The sequence below is a fragment of the Strongylocentrotus purpuratus genome, unplaced genomic scaffold (genome assembly GCF_000002235.5).
Source record: "Strongylocentrotus purpuratus isolate Spur 01 unplaced genomic scaffold, Spur_5.0 spur5_scaffold_21, whole genome shotgun sequence".
NCBI lineage: Eukaryota > Metazoa > Echinodermata > Echinoidea > Camarodonta > Strongylocentrotidae > Strongylocentrotus > Strongylocentrotus purpuratus.
In genome coordinates this window covers 2,740,643-2,759,899 of record NW_022145607.1, presented here as the reverse complement: position 1 = coordinate 2,759,899, position 19,257 = coordinate 2,740,643, and the positions used below count along the sequence as shown (strand labels likewise).

Below are 19,257 nucleotides of genomic sequence, written 5' to 3'. Positions count from 1 at the left end.
CCCACATATCGTCGCTGTTTTCACGAAGTGACGGTAGTGAAAAAAAATTGCATTCACTTTGCGTTACGATTTTCCTCACTACCGTCACTTCGTGAAAACAAGGACGATATGGCAAAGGAAAAATACCTAAATTTAAAATATTGACCCCAACAGTACCCTGTGTACCGCATCAGTTCTTGCTTCACTGTTCTCTAGCTTTTTGAGGATGAAGTCCAGGAAGGTTAAATATCTGAAAGTGCTCTAATCCTGCCAAAAGGTTAAGTCATGCAGTTTACGTAAATAATGCTTTTTTCATAAACGATTATTCATAATTATACATTATGAAGAATATCTAAAATAAATCTAAATATCAATAAACATGAACAAAATTGTTTTTATTAGTGATGCAAGTACTTGTGGAGCGAAATATATGCACTAAATACGTCCCGTTCTACGAATAACAAGGTTTCCTCATAATAAAAGAAACGGAAAGTAACTAGTACCTCTCAATCTTTGATGGTTCGTTGATTGCTAGATCATCTCCAGCATTCATCGGTGAAGAAGATTCCTGACAGGGAAAATCAATTACATCAAAGAAAATGTCATATTAGAATGCTGTGAAATGATATGATCTAAGAAGACAGAATAGCGACGATTAGTTTTGGTCAGCACGGATGCTCTAGGAGGAATTAGACAAAAGAATGAGTACGACAGACTTTAAAATACATGCAAAGAATGAACACGTTGTTGTTTCTTACATCATAAATAACTGACCATTGTGTATAATAGTATTGCATGTACTTTTTTAATTCTCTATTTTTAGAATTTGAGTCCTTTTCTCATGCATAGGTGTGTTTGAAGCAAAACATATTAAGGAATCTTCACCATAGGGCTTTGAACAAAAGGTCATTAATCTTGTTTCTACCCATCTTTAGTTTTCATCTCTATGATGAAATTAGAATTGGCTGCATGATTCCTTCCAAGCATATCTGTATTTGCCATTATATTTTATATCCAAAGTTTCAATCAAATTCATGCTTCGTTAAGCGAGAACTTAAACATTTAATAACCACTCACTCTCATTTTCCTGTTTTCGTCAATTAGTAGGTGACATCTAGATTCCGGTTCTTCAGACGGGTGACCATCAGTCTCCATGTTTTGTAGAGAGGGTGGATCGAATCCGCTGTATTGCCATGTATGAGGTGCATGCGGGGAAGAACAGTCTGCGCCATTTGTTATGGTGTCTCTATTCCTTGTCCCGGTGCACTTAATTGCCTCCATCTGATCTAGCATTGGATCTCGTTCACCTTTGTCACGATATTTCAGCTTAGCATGAATGAAAGGATTGTGTTCGCCGTTGCCACCTGTTTGATCATAATGGGTCCGTGTGGGAAGATTCGTCAAGGAGAGTTCATCGGCTCCTCTCTCCGTTTTATCAGCTTGAGTGCAGCCATACACATCATCTTCTGCATTCTGCTCGTCTATCTGAGATGATAACTGTCCTATACGTGACTGCGTGTCGTCTGCATCCGTCATTGCCACCGTCACATATCCTCTTGTGATGAGATTATGGTGACCTCCGGATCGTGGAAATCTTGTTTCTTCCTCACATGGATCACCCCAACGTGAAGAGATGCATTCTATTACATTTGGAAACGCAACTACCTGCAGCGGCGACAAACCATCTATATCCTTCAGGTTCATGTCTGCTTCATTCAATGTAAGGTAATCGACTATGTCTTGGTGTCCTTCTTGAGCAGCGGCTTCTATTGGTGTCCATCCATCATGATTTCGTTCATTGACGTTAGCGTTGTGGTGAATGAGAACTTTAACGATGTCCATGTTACCCTTGTAACATCCTGCATGAAGAGGGGACTTGCCGCCGTCATTTATTTCGTTCACATCATATGTACTGGAGACTAGGAAGTTTACCACGTCAACATGGTCATACTGTGTTGCGATGTAAAGTGGTGACAATCCTTCAAACCTGGTAAACTGAGCTCCTTCTGCCAAGAGAACTTTGACAACTTCTAAATGGCCGTTTCTGACTGCGGCATGTAATGGCGTCCACCCATCGTCATCATTCTTGTTTGTATCAGAACCTTGCTGAATGAGATATTCCATAACTGCTATGTTACCGTCTATAGCTGCACCATGGAGAGCAATTATCCCTTTTTCATCTTCCTCGTTCACATCAGCGTCATTGGATATTAAGAATTTTACGATGTCTAAATGACCAAATCTTGCTGCGGCATAGAGTGGTGTCATACCATCATATCTGTTCTGCTTCGCTCCTTTAGTCATGAGATATTTGACAGCTTCCAGATGGCCCTCTAAAACGGCAGCATTGAATGGTGTCCGCCCTGTGTTATCTTTCAAATTCACATCAGACTCTTGTTGAATGAGATATTCCAAGACTTTCATGTGGCCTCGAGTAGCTGCACCATGGAGAGCAATCTTTCCTTGGTCATCTTCTTGGTTTACATCAGCTCCTTTGGAAATCAAGAATTCCACGATGTGTAAATGACCAAATTTAGCTGCGGAATAAAGTGGGGTCATACCATCAAATCTGTTCAGATTTGCTCCTTTAGTCATAAGATAGTTGACAGCTTCCAGATGGCCATATTGAGCAGCAACAGTTAGTGGGGTCATTCCGGTGTCGTCTTTCTTGTTCACATCGCACCCTTGATGAATGAGGTATTGTAGCATTTCAATGTCACCCTTTACAGCTGCACCATGTAAAGGAATCTGGCCTATACAGTCTCCCTCATTCACATCACCTCCTTTGGAAATGAGGAAGTTTACAACGTTTATATGACCAAATCTCGCTGCGCAATGTAGTGGAGTGATTCCGTTATATGTACTCTCTGTCGCCTTCATGTTCCAGAGAAATTTGACGGCTAGTAGATGCCCATATTGAACGGCAGCATTGAACGGTATCCAGCCTGACTTGTCTTTCTTGTTCACATCAGATCCTTGCTGAACGAGATATTCCATTACCTGTATGTAGCCTCGAGTAGCCGCACCATGAAGAGGAATCCTCCCGTCATCAAGTTCTTCGCTCACATCAGCTCCGTTGTTTATGAGGAATTTGACGATATCTGAATGACCAAAGAATGCTGCGGCATAGAGTGGGGTCATACCATCATATCTGTTCTGCTCCGCTCCTTGAGTCATGAGATATTTGACAGCTTCTAGGTGGCCAAATTGAACAGCAGCATTGAATGGACTCCAATCCTTGACATCACCCTTGTTCACATCAGATCCTTGTTGAGTGAGATATTCCACGACGTTCAAGTGGCCCCGAGCAGCTGCACCGTGGAGAGGAATCATCCCTTTTTGATTTCCCTCGTTCACATCAGCCCCATTGGAAATGAAGAATTCGACGATATCAAAATGACCAAAATATGCTGCAAAATAGAGTGGGGTCTTTCCAGCATATCTGTTCTGCACCGCTCCTTGAGTCATGAGATATTTGACAGCTTCTAGGTGGCCAAATTGAACAGCAGCATTAAATGGAGTCCAACCCTTGACGTCACCCTTGTTTACATCAGATCCTTGTTGAATAACATATTCCATGACTTCCATGTGGCCTCGAAAAGTGGCAGCATGGAGAGGTATCATCCCTTTGTAATTTTCTTCGTTCACATCAGCTCCTTCGGATATGAAGAATTCAACGATGTCTAAATGACCAAAATACGCTGCGGCATAGAGTGGGGTCATTCCATCATATCTGCTCTGCTTCGCTCCCTCAGTCACGAGATATGTGACGGCTTCTATGTGGCCATATTGAACGGAAGCATTGAATGCTGTCCACCCAGTGTTATCTTTCTTGTTCACTTCAGATCCTTGCTGAATGAGGTATTCCATGACTTTCAAGTTGCCTCCAGAAGCTGCACCGTGGAGAGGAATCATCCCTTTGTCATTTTCTTCGTTCACACCAGCTCCTTTGGATACCAAGAATTTGACGATATCTAAATGACCAAATTGTGCAGCGGAATAGAGTGGGGTCATACCTCCGTATCTGTTCTGCTTCGCTCCTTTAGTCACAAGATATTTAACGGGTTCTATGTGACCATATTGTACAGCAGCATTGAATGGAGTCCAGCCGGTGACAATACCCTTGTTTACTTCAGATCCTTGCTGAATGAGGTATTCCATGACTTTCAAGTTGCCTCCAGACGCTGCACCGTGGAGAGGAATCATTCCCTTGTCATCTTCTTCGTTTACATCAGCACCTTTGGATACCAAGAATTTGACGATATCTAAATGACCAAATTGTGCTGCGGCATAGAGTGGGGTCATTCCATCGTATCTGTTCTGCTTCGCTCCTTTAGTCATGAGATATTTGACGGCTTCTATGTGACCATATTGTACAGCAGCATTGAATGGAGTACAACATATAGCATCACCCTTGTTCACATCAGATCCTTGCTGAATGAGGTATTCCATGACTTTTAAGTGGCCTCCTAAAGCTGCACTGTGGAGAGGAATCATCCCTTTGTCATCTTCTTCGTTCACATCAGCTCCTTTGGATATGAAGAATCTGACGTTATCTAAATGACCAAAATACGCTGCGGCATAGAGTGGGGTCATTCCATCATATCTGCTCTGCTTCGCTCCCTCAGTCACGAGATATGTGACGGCTTCTATGTGGCCATATTGAACGGCAGCATTGAATGCTGTCCACCCAGTGTTATCTTTCTTGTTCACTTCAGATCCTTGCTGAATGAGGTATTCCATGACTTTCAAGTTGCCTCCAGAAGCTGCACCGTGAAGAGGAATCATCCCTTTGTCATCTTCTTCGTTCACATCAGCTCCTTTGAATACCAAGAATTTGACGATATCTAAATGACCAAATTGTGCAGCGGCATAGAGTGGGGTCATACCATCATATCTGTTCTGCTTTGCTCCTTCGATTGTGAGATATTTGACAGCTTCATGATGGCCATCCTGAACGGCAGCATTGAATGGAGTCCGCCCTGTTTTATCTTCCTTGTTCACATTAGCGCCTGCTGCGATGAGACTATATATGATACAAGTATAGCCACTGCATGCTCCTGTATGAAGAGGCGTCTGACCCAATTCACATCCTACACTTACGTCCGCTCCTTGAAGGATGAGGAAGTCAACGATGTGTGTATGTCCTTCTTGAGCCGCTACATGAAGAGGACGGAGTCCATCCTTACTTGGTTTATTTGGATTAGCTCCCCGTGTAATGAGATCCTGAACACCTTCGAGATGACCTTCTAAAGCTGCCTTGTAGAGCGGTGTGTATCCTGCCTCATCCAGTTGGTCTACGTCAGGGTTGAATGGTAGCTCTAGTTTGAACAGACTGGTATCACTCAGGGATATTTCATTCAGTGTATTATACGTGGCATACCAAGCGTCATTCGGATCAGTCCCTAAGATTTCCATGATTTCACCTGGCTGCAGAGGAGATGTGCATTCTTCTACATGGACGCACTTGTCAGCAGCAGATGTGTCGGTATTCAAATTTACAAGAGCGTCGTTTGACAGCTCTGTCTTTTCGTCCTCTTTATCTGCATCAGGTCGAAGTAATGTAGGCGCTTTAGACAGTACACTGTCTCCACCATCTGTATGCTCTCTCTGTGCTTCGTTGCGTTCAGTATCCAAAGCACCGGATGTATGGTGTGATGGCATTTTTTGCAGTGATGTGATCAGTGGTATACCGGTTCCCTTGGCCCTATAACAAAAGGCATATTTATAGTGTTGTACTCGAATTGATATTATGGAATATGACATTTTAACTTGTTAAACCTTTTACGTCATTTGATTTATACTTGTTCGAATTCCATTAGACAAGAAAGAGATTGAAATGAAGGCAAAGGCGATAGGATGATATGCGATTGAAAATAAGCAATAACATTACATGATGCAATTTGAGACTGACACCATATTTGGGGACGGAGAGGGGGGACCATTTGTTGCATATCTGGGATGTAACATTTCTAGTCCCTTGCTGCGTATTGATTCCTCAATAACTATTTATGTATCTACCAGATTTTTCAAGGGAAATTTGAAACAAGTCAACGCATTTTGTCGATATCGATTTGTAAAGGACAATATGAGATTTTAGAATAAAATGTAATATCAAAAGATGGAGGTGAAGTCAGTCTCATCATTAGTAATAGGCGTAAGAAACATAGAACAAATTTACAGTTTTTAACCCCGACCATGCCAACGGTTTGTAAGCGTTACGAAATCAAACCTTTAATAAAAGAGGTTTCGTAAACACACTTCCAACTGAGCACTTACTTTTCAAAAAGATAATAGAGTCTCATAAAGAAATGAGTGGAGCCCATCGAGTTTCTTCTAAGAGGAGGACAGAATTAGCAAAGATATATAAATGCTTGGTACTGAAACGGGAAATCGACTATTGTGTGATATGCGTGAAATGACTAGTTGCAATGATTATCCAATTACGATGAATGGTTACAGATAATAGTGGTTCAAATAAAATATATTCATGTTTGATGTCAATGACGATGAAATAAAATGTCTAAGCAGAAAAACCTCAATTATGACAACGCTATGCGTTGTATTTTTTATTTATAAAATAAAGGTTGTCCGATTCAGCATCCACTTTCCTCTCTCTCTCTCTCTCTCTGTCCTCTCTGTCCTCTGTTTCTATTACTCTATAGTTTGCTGAGCACTCTTCTCTACTTTTCTATTGGTATGATCTTTATCATTTTAAGAAACTGCCCATATTTTTCAAATGAACAAAGACAGTATAATTATCATGCAGATAACGATGTTATGAAGGTACTATCATGCCTGGATTACATTTGGCCCGGGCGCCGCACTATAAATTGGTCTACAATATTTCGTGCGATTTGGGGGGGCATCGTAGGAGGCTAATGGCTACGATGTTTGTGCTTACATTATCTACGAGCATCGTGCTATTTCTTGTATTGGCCCTCGGGGGCAGACCTGGACACATTCGTACACAGGCTGCTCGGAGATTGTACGGAAATCGTGCAATTTCAGTGCAACACCCGTGCAGTCTCTGCAACCTCCGCACGGAAATCGTACAGAGCTCGTGCAGCTTCCGTGCAAAGGTTGCGCGGAGAGGCGCGGTGACCGTGCAACCTCCGTGCCGGTTTTTCGGCGTCTGTTGCACCCATGTTCACTGAAAAATCGTGCGTTTGCTGCACGATCAGCGTGAGGCCTGCGCGCATTGCCCGTGCGGGGATTGTGCAATGCCACCTACGACATGTCTACGGGCTACGGGCTTACGATTTTTCAAATTTGTTTAACTCATATTGCTCCGGTTGTCTCATTTACGCTCGCTGGAACATTGCCAGCACAAACCACTGACACCTACCTCCTGGACGGATCATCGCCCATTCCCGCCCGTGATAACGCTTGAAGTGGGCTCGCACGCGCGGCGGCCATTTTACACTTCAAAGAGCGATACGGCTCACTATACGTTACGTACTAAAAGGCTGTATTGTCTGACCGTTAATGAATATTCATGTTTTTGCTTACCTCGGCAAAATGCTTGCCTATACTAAATGGAAAAATTACGGTGGGGGTTGGATGAAATGGACATAACGAACAAATCAGAACTGATTTATGATAATTCATGCTTCTTATTCTTCGTGTGCTTGACTTATAACCTTACAATCGCGTGGTAAATTGAGTCCAAAGTTCGACTTGTTATACATGTGTTATATAGACAATGGGGAGCTTGCGACCTATTTTGATGAAATTACGGTGGGTGAAATTTCAAAAGTCAATGAGACATGAGGGTTCCAATGAAAGAGCTAGTGATAACGTACGTCGGGGTGGATGTGCTTTTCGTTTAAACAAAAAATGAATTTTTAACGATTTTTGTGGGTAAAAGTCCATAGGCTAACATGTTAGGCTGCTGACTCTGACGATAGGGGGCGTTGTCAAACGGAGCTATATATGCCCCGCGAAACAAAATCGTAGTCGCTGCGGAGCCCGTGAATCCGTACGAAAATCTCACGGCCGCCTCCTGCCTCTCCACGGAGGCCGCACGGAAAAGGGGATACGAGCAGGATACGGGCCCCGTAGACTAATCGCAAGCGAAATGTAATCCAGGCATGAGCCTCACTTTAATAATAATAATATTGAATTTTTATATTTTTATATATATTTTTTATTTTTTACATTTGATTCACTGATAGATTAACTCGCAATATGTTTTACGCTAGTGCAATTACCATAAATACAATTCATAACAACCTATACAGTATATGGCACAACCGAGGCCCACGTTTTACTTGATGATGACTGATACAAAATTTAAAAAAAAACTTACAGTTTCTGATCCTGAATTCCTACGTCACCATCAGAATCTTGAATGAGACTCTTCTCATTTTCATGTTGTTGTTCAAACTCGCAAGCCATCTCAGTTTGCTGAAGAAAAACAAACAAAACTAAAATTTATCACAGCTAATGATATCATAATTTTACAGGGGTTTTTATCCCACTAATTGGAAGCCCAACAAAGCGAGGAAATGAAAACCGTTTTTTGTATCACGAGCTGAAATAAAAATTTGGAATATCAAATAAAGATCATAATACAGATTATGTATGGATTACGAAGAATACATATCTATAAAAAAAAAACATACCAATCACAGCGAAATATGAAAAAAAATAATGTAATTGCACCGATAAATTATCAGTGATCGAATTTGGCCCGAAAAACGAATTATCTTGATGGATATATAGACTACCTTCGTATCAAATGCCCCCCCCCCCCCCCTCAAGCAAGGTATGGTAACCCCACTGGGAGTCATAGACACATTTATTTCGCACTACGATTCGGCGACATATAGTAGCGGCAATGATCTTTGTCGATAAATGATATATCCTTCGATTACGTAATTTCTGTGTACAAATGCAACGAATTAGGAATGTTTTTCCCATTGGTCACACAATAAATATAACAATAACTTTTCCCTCGGGGCCGTTGTGAATATCATGCTGTGATCAATCATCCAGGGGCCTCTAGCATAAAATGTTGCGAGTAAACGAAACTCCTTAAAGATTCTATATGTCCCATTTGCAGGCCAAAAATTGAGAAGGTTAAATTCCAACGGCATTTGAAAGATAATACTAATTTAGAACTTCCGTAAAAAAAGAGGGGCTTGAAAATGTCTTTAATTGGAAAACTACGACTATTAGTTGTCAAAGCAACTTAAGTGCCACCAAGTCAGAAAGTAATAGTCTGATTTTCAGACCATTGTACCGAATGGTCATACGTTTTGTGCTGCACAAAGAATCAATCAGTTTAATGTTGGCCATTACAAGAAGTGGGTTATTGAGGTAGACTAATGATAATGTACCCTTTACAGCTCATTTTATGTATGTTATTACCAAAGAAGAAAGAAAAGGCCAGTCAGTCACTCAATAGTGTCTAACAGAGAAGTCTAGCAAGTAAACAGGTTTCCTTGCATACCTTGAATATTAAGACACTGCTAACGTTTACATTTCACAGATAGGACATACATGACATATTCATAATTCCTGCAAAATTCTACAGAATTTGATGTCGGCTGCAAAAGGGGCATAGTAGTATCTTTAATTCACATTTGGTTGGAAAAAAATGTTTCTTCTTTTAAAGTTGAATCAACATTTTAATTCAGGCTCCGGGAATGATTACGAATGCCAAAGCTCTAAACAAAATTCCCGAAAACATGTCTAATTCACCCTTTGTCAATTTTTCAGACTTAATCTTCATTATCTGTTAATAAATGCTGTTATAACACCTACCGGTATTAGGAACCGGTGAATTACAATTCCTTCCAATTCAATACAATTTGATTTTTACTGTCAAAAAGAGACATGACAAGGTATTACACAAATAAAAAGATCAGCATTTGCAAATATAGTCATGATAAAGAGATGAGAACATTTAAAGAAAGTTGTGTAGGAATTGCAAGTAAAGTTTGGCGAAAACTAATTATCTCGTGCTCAGCATTAGTGCCCCCGTTCGCTTGATTAACCTTTTAAAATTAAACCCCCACCTTGTGATAGACAAGTCTAAGAATGTCCTATGCTACATATGGTAAAGTATTTATTTGATTGATTTACAAAATTAACAGTTCACTTGAAGTCAGTCAAATGCATAACCTAGATGCTGCAATATGGAAAGCTTTCACCTTATCGTTTTAATACATTAGTGAATAAGTTCTGAAGTCCCTTTGCAGTTATATATATGCTTTTTTTTTTACAAGTCAGGGATAGAAACGGTATTTTACCACCCCCTTTCTCTCTCCCACTATCTCTCTCTCTCTCTCTCTCTCTCTCTCGCCAAAGCCTAGTCATTCTAGGCGAACCACCGAAAACGATTTCCGACAACCGAAATGAAGCTGCGCCCATCGGCAACCAATTTGCAAATACTTTATAGTGGGCGATCAGTACCAAAAAGGTTACATGGCAGTTACTGATAGGTTGCCGAAGGTCGTACAAAAATGTCACTAACATCAACAAATTTCGTTTAAAGATTTGCAACCGCATGTGGAAATATTTGCAAAGGGTTGGCAGTTGTTGCCTATTGCTCGGCGATAATACACAACTTGTCAGAGATCAATGGCTAATGTAATCGTTATTGATGTATGCACCAGCGGTACATTCTTTGATACACAGATAGAAGTATTATTTTCAAGAGGGAAACAAAAGGTATTCATGAAGCGCCTCCATCACTTTGGCAGTTATTATTCTAAAATCTACAAAGCGGGACGTCTCCATGTCTAAAAGATCTGTGTATATTTGGGGGTCATCTCCGAAGAGGCTTTAATATGAAATGGGGGGATTTTTTTTCCGGATCCATATAAAAAAACAGCAGCATACGTAAAATGTATAAATGAATGGATCAGACTGTACCTAATTTTTGAACTGGCATGTTGTGCTTTTAATAGGCTGCTTCAGCTATAAAAAACTGGGTAATTTTCATTATTAGAAAATTACAGAATAACGTGATCTAATAAGATCAAGAAACAATAAAGATTTAAGTTTCCTTCCTTCTTCTTTTTCTTCCTCTTTTCGTTTAATGGAAAGGTATCAAACAAACTGAATTTGTGAACCATTCAGTATAAAGCATCAATAAAATTTCTAAAGTTTAAAATGCAATCCTTCCTGAATATTGATGTTCGGCAAGCATTTAGAGTTTAATCGGTAATTGATCTTTAATCACTCGCATATCAACGGCCGACTGTTTCTTAAAGGTAATACAAAGTTTTGGGAAATTTTGGAAATTGGGTGGATAGTGATTCTTGACAATATATCTTGACAATATTCTTGAAATTTGATATTTTTTGATGCCCCTGTGGATGTATTATAAGCACTAGAAAATCTAGCCCCTACAACAGTTCTACCTTCGAGAAAAATTGAATATAAAAATTTACCGGTGCTCCCGGTAAACTTTGATAAATTCCAAATAGCACCTACGGTCGTACAATGGTAGCTGCGACCATGACATTCTCAGAATATGTAGTTGTGATAAATGAGCTGCCTGGTCTCTTGAGGGCCGAATCTTCGCGATCGGTAAGACCCCTTTCAGTAACAAGAAACTGATAAAATCAAAAGAAGACATTGATCGCATGTAACTTAATCTAGTATGTACTCCTGGATGACTTTTTATCACATATACTATAACCGTTGTTGTTTGATTTCCCCCTTTTAATGCTTTTTTTAGTTTTATGTTTGATGTTAATTATTAGTTGTTTGTGATGTTTTGTGCAGTTTGTAATCTTGCAGTAAACACGGATTTATTCACTTGTTCCCATTGCAGAAACTATCACGATGATCGTCATACTTCTATAGATGATTTACATGATATACATGTATGTCAATGTCAATTTCCACGATGCTTCCATTCTATTTTTCCTCTCAATGATATCCACGATACTGAATTGATTGATATGTATGTTGAGAGCGCAAATACTCAATCGCTCGGAACTCAAGATTTGAATAACTTGTATAAACAAATTTAATTCGAATAGTGATTCTGAGTTTGATTTGGAATTCGATTTTAATTGCAAATACTATTTAGATGATCAATTTATAGACAGTTTTAAAAATGTAAATAATAGCTTTAGTTTACTACACTTTAACGCTCGTAGTTTGAACCAAAATTTCGATGCGATATCCGAATTCGTATCTACATTGTCGTTCACCTTTTCTATCTATGGATTTTCAGAAAACTGGATTAATAACAGTACCCCTTTATTGTTTGATATAAATGGTTATGCATTTGTTCATTCTGATCGGAATCTTGGGAAAGGTGGAGGAGTAGCTCTCTTGATTTCAGATTCATTGAATTATGTAGTTCGGACAGATTTATTAGAACAATCACAAAATTATGAATCACTTTTTATTGAAATAATGCTATCACAAAGAAAGAATATTATCGTGGGTATTGTTTACAGAAAACCGTCATCAAATATTATTGATTTTAATTGTAACTTTGAAGATTGTTTGAAGAAAATCGATATAGAATGTAAGCATGCATATATAATGGGTGACTTTAATATTGACTTGATGAAGTATTCTAATTGTAATTCTGTAAATCAATTTCTTAGTATAATCTATGCATATAGTTTCTGATAAACCGTCTAGGATTACTCAGTCATCATTTTCTTTAATTGACAATATTATTACAAACAATTTTAATTCTGACATGTCATCTGGCCTATGTGTGAATGACATCTCCGACCATTTCCCTGTATTCCAAGTTTTAAAGAAATACAAGTTATCTAAAAATGCTTCGATATATGAACGTCGTAATATTAATGAAAATACTATTACTACTTTCTAAGAAAAAGTTGCTGTTTTTGACTGGAATCAAACACTATTTTGTGAAAATGCTGAAGTTGCTTACAATAGATTTTTAATAAATTTCAGTAACTTATATGATACTGTATTTCAAATTTTTTCCAAAATCAGAGGGAATAAGAAAAGGAAGAAACCTTTGATTGATTCAATTTTATTACAAAAGATTCGGAAGATAAATAAATTATTTAAGAAATATCGTGAAAATTCAAACTATAATACCAAGAAAAATTATGCAAAGATAAGAAATGTTGTTAACAATAAAGAAGCTCGGAAAAGGTTTTACGAACATAAATTTCAGGAATCTAGTGGTAATCTAAAAAAAGACATGGAACATTATTAAAGAGGTACTTGGTAGTAAAAAGACTAATTTGCCTATCTTTGTATATGATAATGGGAACACTGTATGCGGGGATAAGAATATAGGAAATAGTTCAAATCAGTTTTTTATAAAATATTGGATTATTAATAAACGATTCCGGAAATCAGCTTAATAACAATGATTATGTCAAATTCTTGCTGCAGAATTGTTCTAAATCATTGTTTTTTAAACCTGTAACTGAAAATGAAATAATTGAAGTTACTAAAAAGATCAAATGTAGTAGTAGTTGTGGTATTGAAAATTTGAGTCCGGAAGTTATTAAGAAAATAATAGTACTTATTCTGCAACCATTATGCCATATTTTAAACTTATCCTTGTTTACATTCTGATCGACGAGGAAGTGATGGTTTGCCATTGCCTGAAACCAAAAGGTGTATATTTGCTTTATATTCCACATCTAAAACAATTTAACTACAAAAAGAGAAGGACGTGTATGCATCTACATAAAAGACACCTAGGCCCAAATTCATTCCAAAAAAGTTTAAGTTTAACCCAACCACTTGAGGGTACGGTGCGCGTATGTGTTTTCTTTAATTGCGCTCATTGGTAATGCGCGCTTAATTACGCCTGTTTTAGTGCGCTTTTGGATAATCTTCAGTAAAAGAGCGTTGCCCTGTGTAGATAGTACCTCTATCTTCAGTGAAAGTGCGTTGCACTGTGTAAATAGTAGTACTACCTACACAGTGTAACGAACTTTTTGCTTCTCCCATCAATAATGGGCGAACTATCTTTCATCACGTGATTTACTTTTGACCAATCGTAGAGCAAGATTCTTAGTATGTGGAATATAAACCATATTATTAACCGTCTCAGACATCTGAGCAGGGACATTTTTAAATGTTATTGCCCTCAAGGTTTGATGGATAACCCAACAAAACTACAGGCGAAAAAAAATATCATTGACCGCTCAGAAAAGTCAATGGGATTTTGTGTTTAATTTGTCGGTAAATACGGTTATACAGTAAACCAATGAACAAATATTATTGCCCGCTCTGAAAAGTCAATGGAATTTTGTGTGTAATTTGCCGGTCAATACGGTTATACAGTAAACCAATGAACAAATATTATTGCCCGATCTGAAAAGTCAATGGCAAAATGCGTGTTAAACTAGTGAGCAATTTTACCGTGTTTACACAGTGATACGCCTCGAGGGTTGAAGCCGCGAGTCGTGTTGAACCCGGCAATTTTATGTCATGTAAACGGTAAAAAATTGCCGGGTTCAACACGCCTCGCGGATTCAACCCGGCTTCAACCCTCGAGGCGGATCACTATACACGGTAAATATAAAGCGGTGTCACACAGAAAAATCCTGACCCATCTTAAATAAACCAGATTTGAGAAATCTAGTTTTTTCATTTACGTCGGTGACAGACTGGTGACAGACAGGCTACGAATAAACTGGATAACTAAAATCCGGATTATTGATGGGCCATTGCGCACACGCCGTTTAGGTAGATAAGCATTGTGACATCACACTTTCAAACGCGTCTCATTAAATGCGCACTAATATATTAAGTAAGAAATCACCTTCATCCGAATGAAACGCATGTTAACATTAATACATACATTTAAATGGGTCGTCGGTGAACTTGCTCTATTGACGGTTTCACGAAACTCAACCTTGGCAATTACGACAACAATGAAAAACTCCCGAAAGCGAAGGGAGGCAGTAGATTTGTTCGGTTTGTTCGGTCGGACAGAAAGCTCCGACTATCATCTTTAAATTTCCGAAGCTGATTTTTGTAAAATTTGTATGCATTTGGTTCTTAACCACTGAGAATCTCCAAGAATAGGGTCTTTTAGATTTGCACTATGACAGAGTGGACTGCTACATGTGACGTCATTTTAAAGGGATCGTTTAACAATGTTAAATCTGAGATACACGGCCCTACGTGTTATCAGTGTCTGTGATATGGTGAAATATTGAAGCCCTAAACAAAAATGGGCTTCAAAATGAGGAAGAAGTTCCTCAAAAAGGTAAAAATCTTTGAGTGACCGGTTTTGCCATACTCGTTTTCCCCAATAGACTGTAGTGTTATGAAAACCGTTTGGCAAACGGTTTTCAAAATTTGTAATTCCAATCATAAATATCTTGACAATCAGACAGGCGATCGGCTTGTAAAGGTCATGGGGTTCCTGACTGACCTAAATGTTTATAATTATCATTGCAGCATGAGCAAAATCCAGAATTTTGTTTCGGAATCTGAGAGAAAGTTACCGGATCCCTTTTAATGGAATAGATTCATCAACTATAACATTTTTTATATATATATATCTTTTGTTTCAATGGTGGTGAATAAATTCAATTCAATTAAGTATTAAATCATTAATGAGTTACAATTATTGTTGCCCAGTTATATATTTTTTCACCAAATATAATTGTTTTCTTCTCACCTATGATTTTCCACATTGAAAGGTAAAGTTCTGCTATTTGATTGAGAATAGAGCTTGCTGCATACAAGTTTGCATGGTACGTAATATTATCAAGAAAATGGCTGCGCCCATGTCATGATAAATATCATTACATCATGTCATGAATATCGAGATCTATATATCTCTTGTACATTTCTCAAGAGACATTGTAAATCAATAGGCAGGAATAATCTCATCTTTTCAGCATACCTACGCTTAATATTCTGTTGAGTGAGGTTTCCTTAAAGTAGCAATGTGTTAGAGATAAATAAACGTGATATTATTTCCTTTATACTTTATCATGATTAATCCTTCTTGTATCCCGAACAATATGTTTTGCTTACCTCAACTGCATCTGGTACGGCTGATTCTTTACTCATCTCCTCGCCATCCGTGTTCACTCCCATGATCGATCACCCTGTTAAATATTAAAGATATCCATCAGAAAGGGCTAATATGGCATCAAGCTCTCATTATCTTGAGCCTTGGTCAGTTCTGTTCTCATATTTCTCATATTTTCCTTTAATTTAGATTTATTTTATTAAATTAGATTCAAATCTATATTATTTTTCATTGATAACAAAATAATTTACATAATGAATACATACAAAACATACTTTGAAAGGACCCCGTAGTAGGCAAAGCTTATTAGGATGGGTGCTGTTTAAATGAAGACAGTCAAATGAACATAAATGAAATATGAATAAAATAAATCGACAGGCAATAGTAATAGAAGCAAAAACATGCACCATATGCACCCACATAATTCATTCCAATAGCTATACCACATTAGTATTTACACAAAAAGCCACCACACATTACATCAAATACACACAGAGAAGTTTCACTGAAGAAGAAAAGGGATAGACACACAGAGTTAAAGAGTCAGAAAAAGAAGGAATTAAATTTATCCATTATGTATACGATCAGAACTATAAACAAAAATCAAAAGAGTAAAGAAAAGGCCTTATGATGTATTTGCCAAGCAGAAAAATGACGGAAGTCAATTAATATTATTTCTATTCTCTATTTACAACTTTACGCCTTAATCATATCCAAAAAGTTTAGCACTTTCACCTACAGCGATTAGATTTTAGATGAACACTTTGTGTATTTCAAATATATTCAATTTTCTAATTACACCTCACCAGTGTCAATACTGCATATTAAACTTTCATAGTACTTACTTCTTATAGAACACTAAGGTATGGAAGTGCCCTCAGTCTGGCATTGATTCAGCAATAGACACGTCAATAGCCTAGTCCAGCAAAGATGTCGCAACCTGGCTGTAGAAAAGCACACCAAACCAACTGCCGGGAGTTGTCGCAAAATAATGGCGTGTACTTTTAAATTGTTGGTTAGGAACGTTTTGATAACGCCTTTATTTGTCACGTGATGTATGGTATCCTATCAGTTTCAGTCCCAAGCGGTTATAATGTCACGAGGTTTCAAAGGCCTACTTTGACCTTTGTCTTATGATGAGTTTATTCAGTGGTTAATCATTTTCCATAATTTGTATTTATATTTTATAGATTGTGTTAGAGGTTATTGTGATAACCAATCAGAGTTAATATTTCAATCGAATAAATATAGCTCCTGTTATCTAATTATATTTATTGTTGAAGATATGAAATTATCTTGAATATATCATATCAAATACTTGACGAATCTGTTTGAATGTTTACATTTCGTTTTGCCTTCGTCACGTAGCCCACGTAATTACCCCATTATTCATTTTCGTAGACTGGTAAACAATATTTCACTCAAATGTTCCCTTCCTAACACACCATTGACAGTACTGTGTAATACTTGATTATAAGGTACATTACCGTACGAGCTTTTAAGGGGGTCCTCCAGGCTAGTAGGAGCGAATTCTCACTACTAACTCAAAATTAAGCGAGCAAGAAATTAAATGAATAAATGAATGAATAAATAATATTAAAATGATACTTTGTATGGTCCTGACAACGACAGCACATTTTTTTGTCCCGAAATTTGACAACTTTGGCCGATCGATATTTCGTTCCGTTGGGGGGGGGGGGGGGGGGGAGGGGGGGGGGGGTAAGGTTACCTTTTTTGGTCACCCATTAGCACAATTAAAAAAATAAAAAATAAAGAAACAGAACATGAGAGGGGGGGGGGTTACACACTAAAACAATTTGAGGGGGGTTCAACCCTTTCCCCCTGCGTACGCGCCTGCACACACACACACACACAAACAAACACACAAACGTTATGTTGGGTCAAGATGGAACAGGAAAAATGGCGAGAGGCGAGGCCATGATATTGTGATTACCCCAACTAATGAAAACTTTCCGTATCATATTACCTAAAATTTGTTCTATTATGAATTCATTCTTTATTAAAAATACTTCATCAAGCTGTGCCATGTTTCATTGTATATTTTTTGTAATTACTTATACTAAATTGCAAATAACATTTCAAATTCATTTCATTCTTTTTTGCATGAGAAATAAAATCATTTGAATCTTGAATCTTGAATGTATTCAATTTGAGAAGAAGAAAGAAAAAGCAGTTTTTCATACTGGTGACCCTGTCCTCAAAAGAGGTAGAATTTATTTTATCAAATAGTATTATATTGTATTTAATTTTATTTCAATTGATTTTATTTCACTTTATTTTATTCTATTTTATTGGTGCGTGAAAACAGAACAGCAGCACCATCTAAAGGTTAATCCGATGCGTCTAAATCTAAATGAGTCCATGGTAGGATGCAAACTTTAATGTTCTATGCTCAGCATTGCGTCTGTAAAATGGCGCCTGGCTGGAATATTTCCCCAGGGAGTGGAGAATATAAACACGGAATATTAGTATTATGATTCGTTTGATTTTCATGGTTGGAGCATCTTAAGCTTCGATAAATATTTTGGCATAAGCGTAACTCACTGGAAGTAAAATGGGACAAAACCATTAGCATTGTAATTTAATTTTTTTTTCTTTCTTCTTTTAGTCTGTTCATCATTCATGTACTTTGATATGCCTATATTTACCTTGGGGGAGGGAATATTTACACATTACCTTGATGAGTGCACACGAACACTTAAATACATATTGTTATCATTCAATTCAATTCTGTGAACTCTGTCATTTAATCAAGATATATGGAGCTTATTAAAATCTTTACGTGGGACTTCGAACAGTATTTGTTTGTTCATATTCAAACTTGACTAGACTGGAATCTCTCTTTACCCTTAAACTTCAAAAACTGTTAGCCTGTCAACCAATTCAAAACTTGTCTTAACACATATTTATTCAAAAATGCTTTTGATGATTCACTTTCTCTGTTCACATTGATGTAGATTTCATATGTTTTGTAATTTGTAGGTTTAGTCGTAATTTTTGTTTTGTTTAATATGTAATTGTTATAGAGCTTAATAACTTCGATAATACGCGCTTAATAAGCGACGTTTATTATTAGTAGTATTATTAATATTTCTCCCTTCCACACTCATTTTCATTTTGTTTTTCTGTCTCATATCTGTCTTTCTGCCTGGTTTTCTTCCCTATCTATATATTTCCAGCTATTCTCCACCTTCTCTCTCTCTCTCTCTCTCTCTGCCTTTTCTCTCTCTCTCTTGCTTTCCTCGCACTCATTTTCACTTTGTTTTTCTGTCTCTATGCCAACTTCTCTT

The 19,257-nt window shown here is 37.7% G+C and overlaps 1 protein-coding gene across 1 annotated transcript; it reads right to left on the bottom strand.

Annotated features, from left to right (window-relative positions):
* Positions 1-475: 475 nt before the first annotated feature.
* On the bottom strand, positions 476-16,011 carry LOC574658 (serine/threonine-protein phosphatase 6 regulatory ankyrin repeat subunit B-like). Its single transcript, XM_030995083.1, has 4 exons — positions 15,949-16,011; positions 8,291-8,388; positions 1,057-5,686; positions 476-547 (listed from the first exon to the last, which is right to left on the bottom strand). Exons 1-4 carry the CDS (start codon positions 16,009-16,011, stop codon positions 476-478), a joined length of 4,863 nt encoding a protein of 1,620 aa, XP_030850943.1.
* Positions 16,012-19,257: the final 3,246 nt, after the last annotated feature.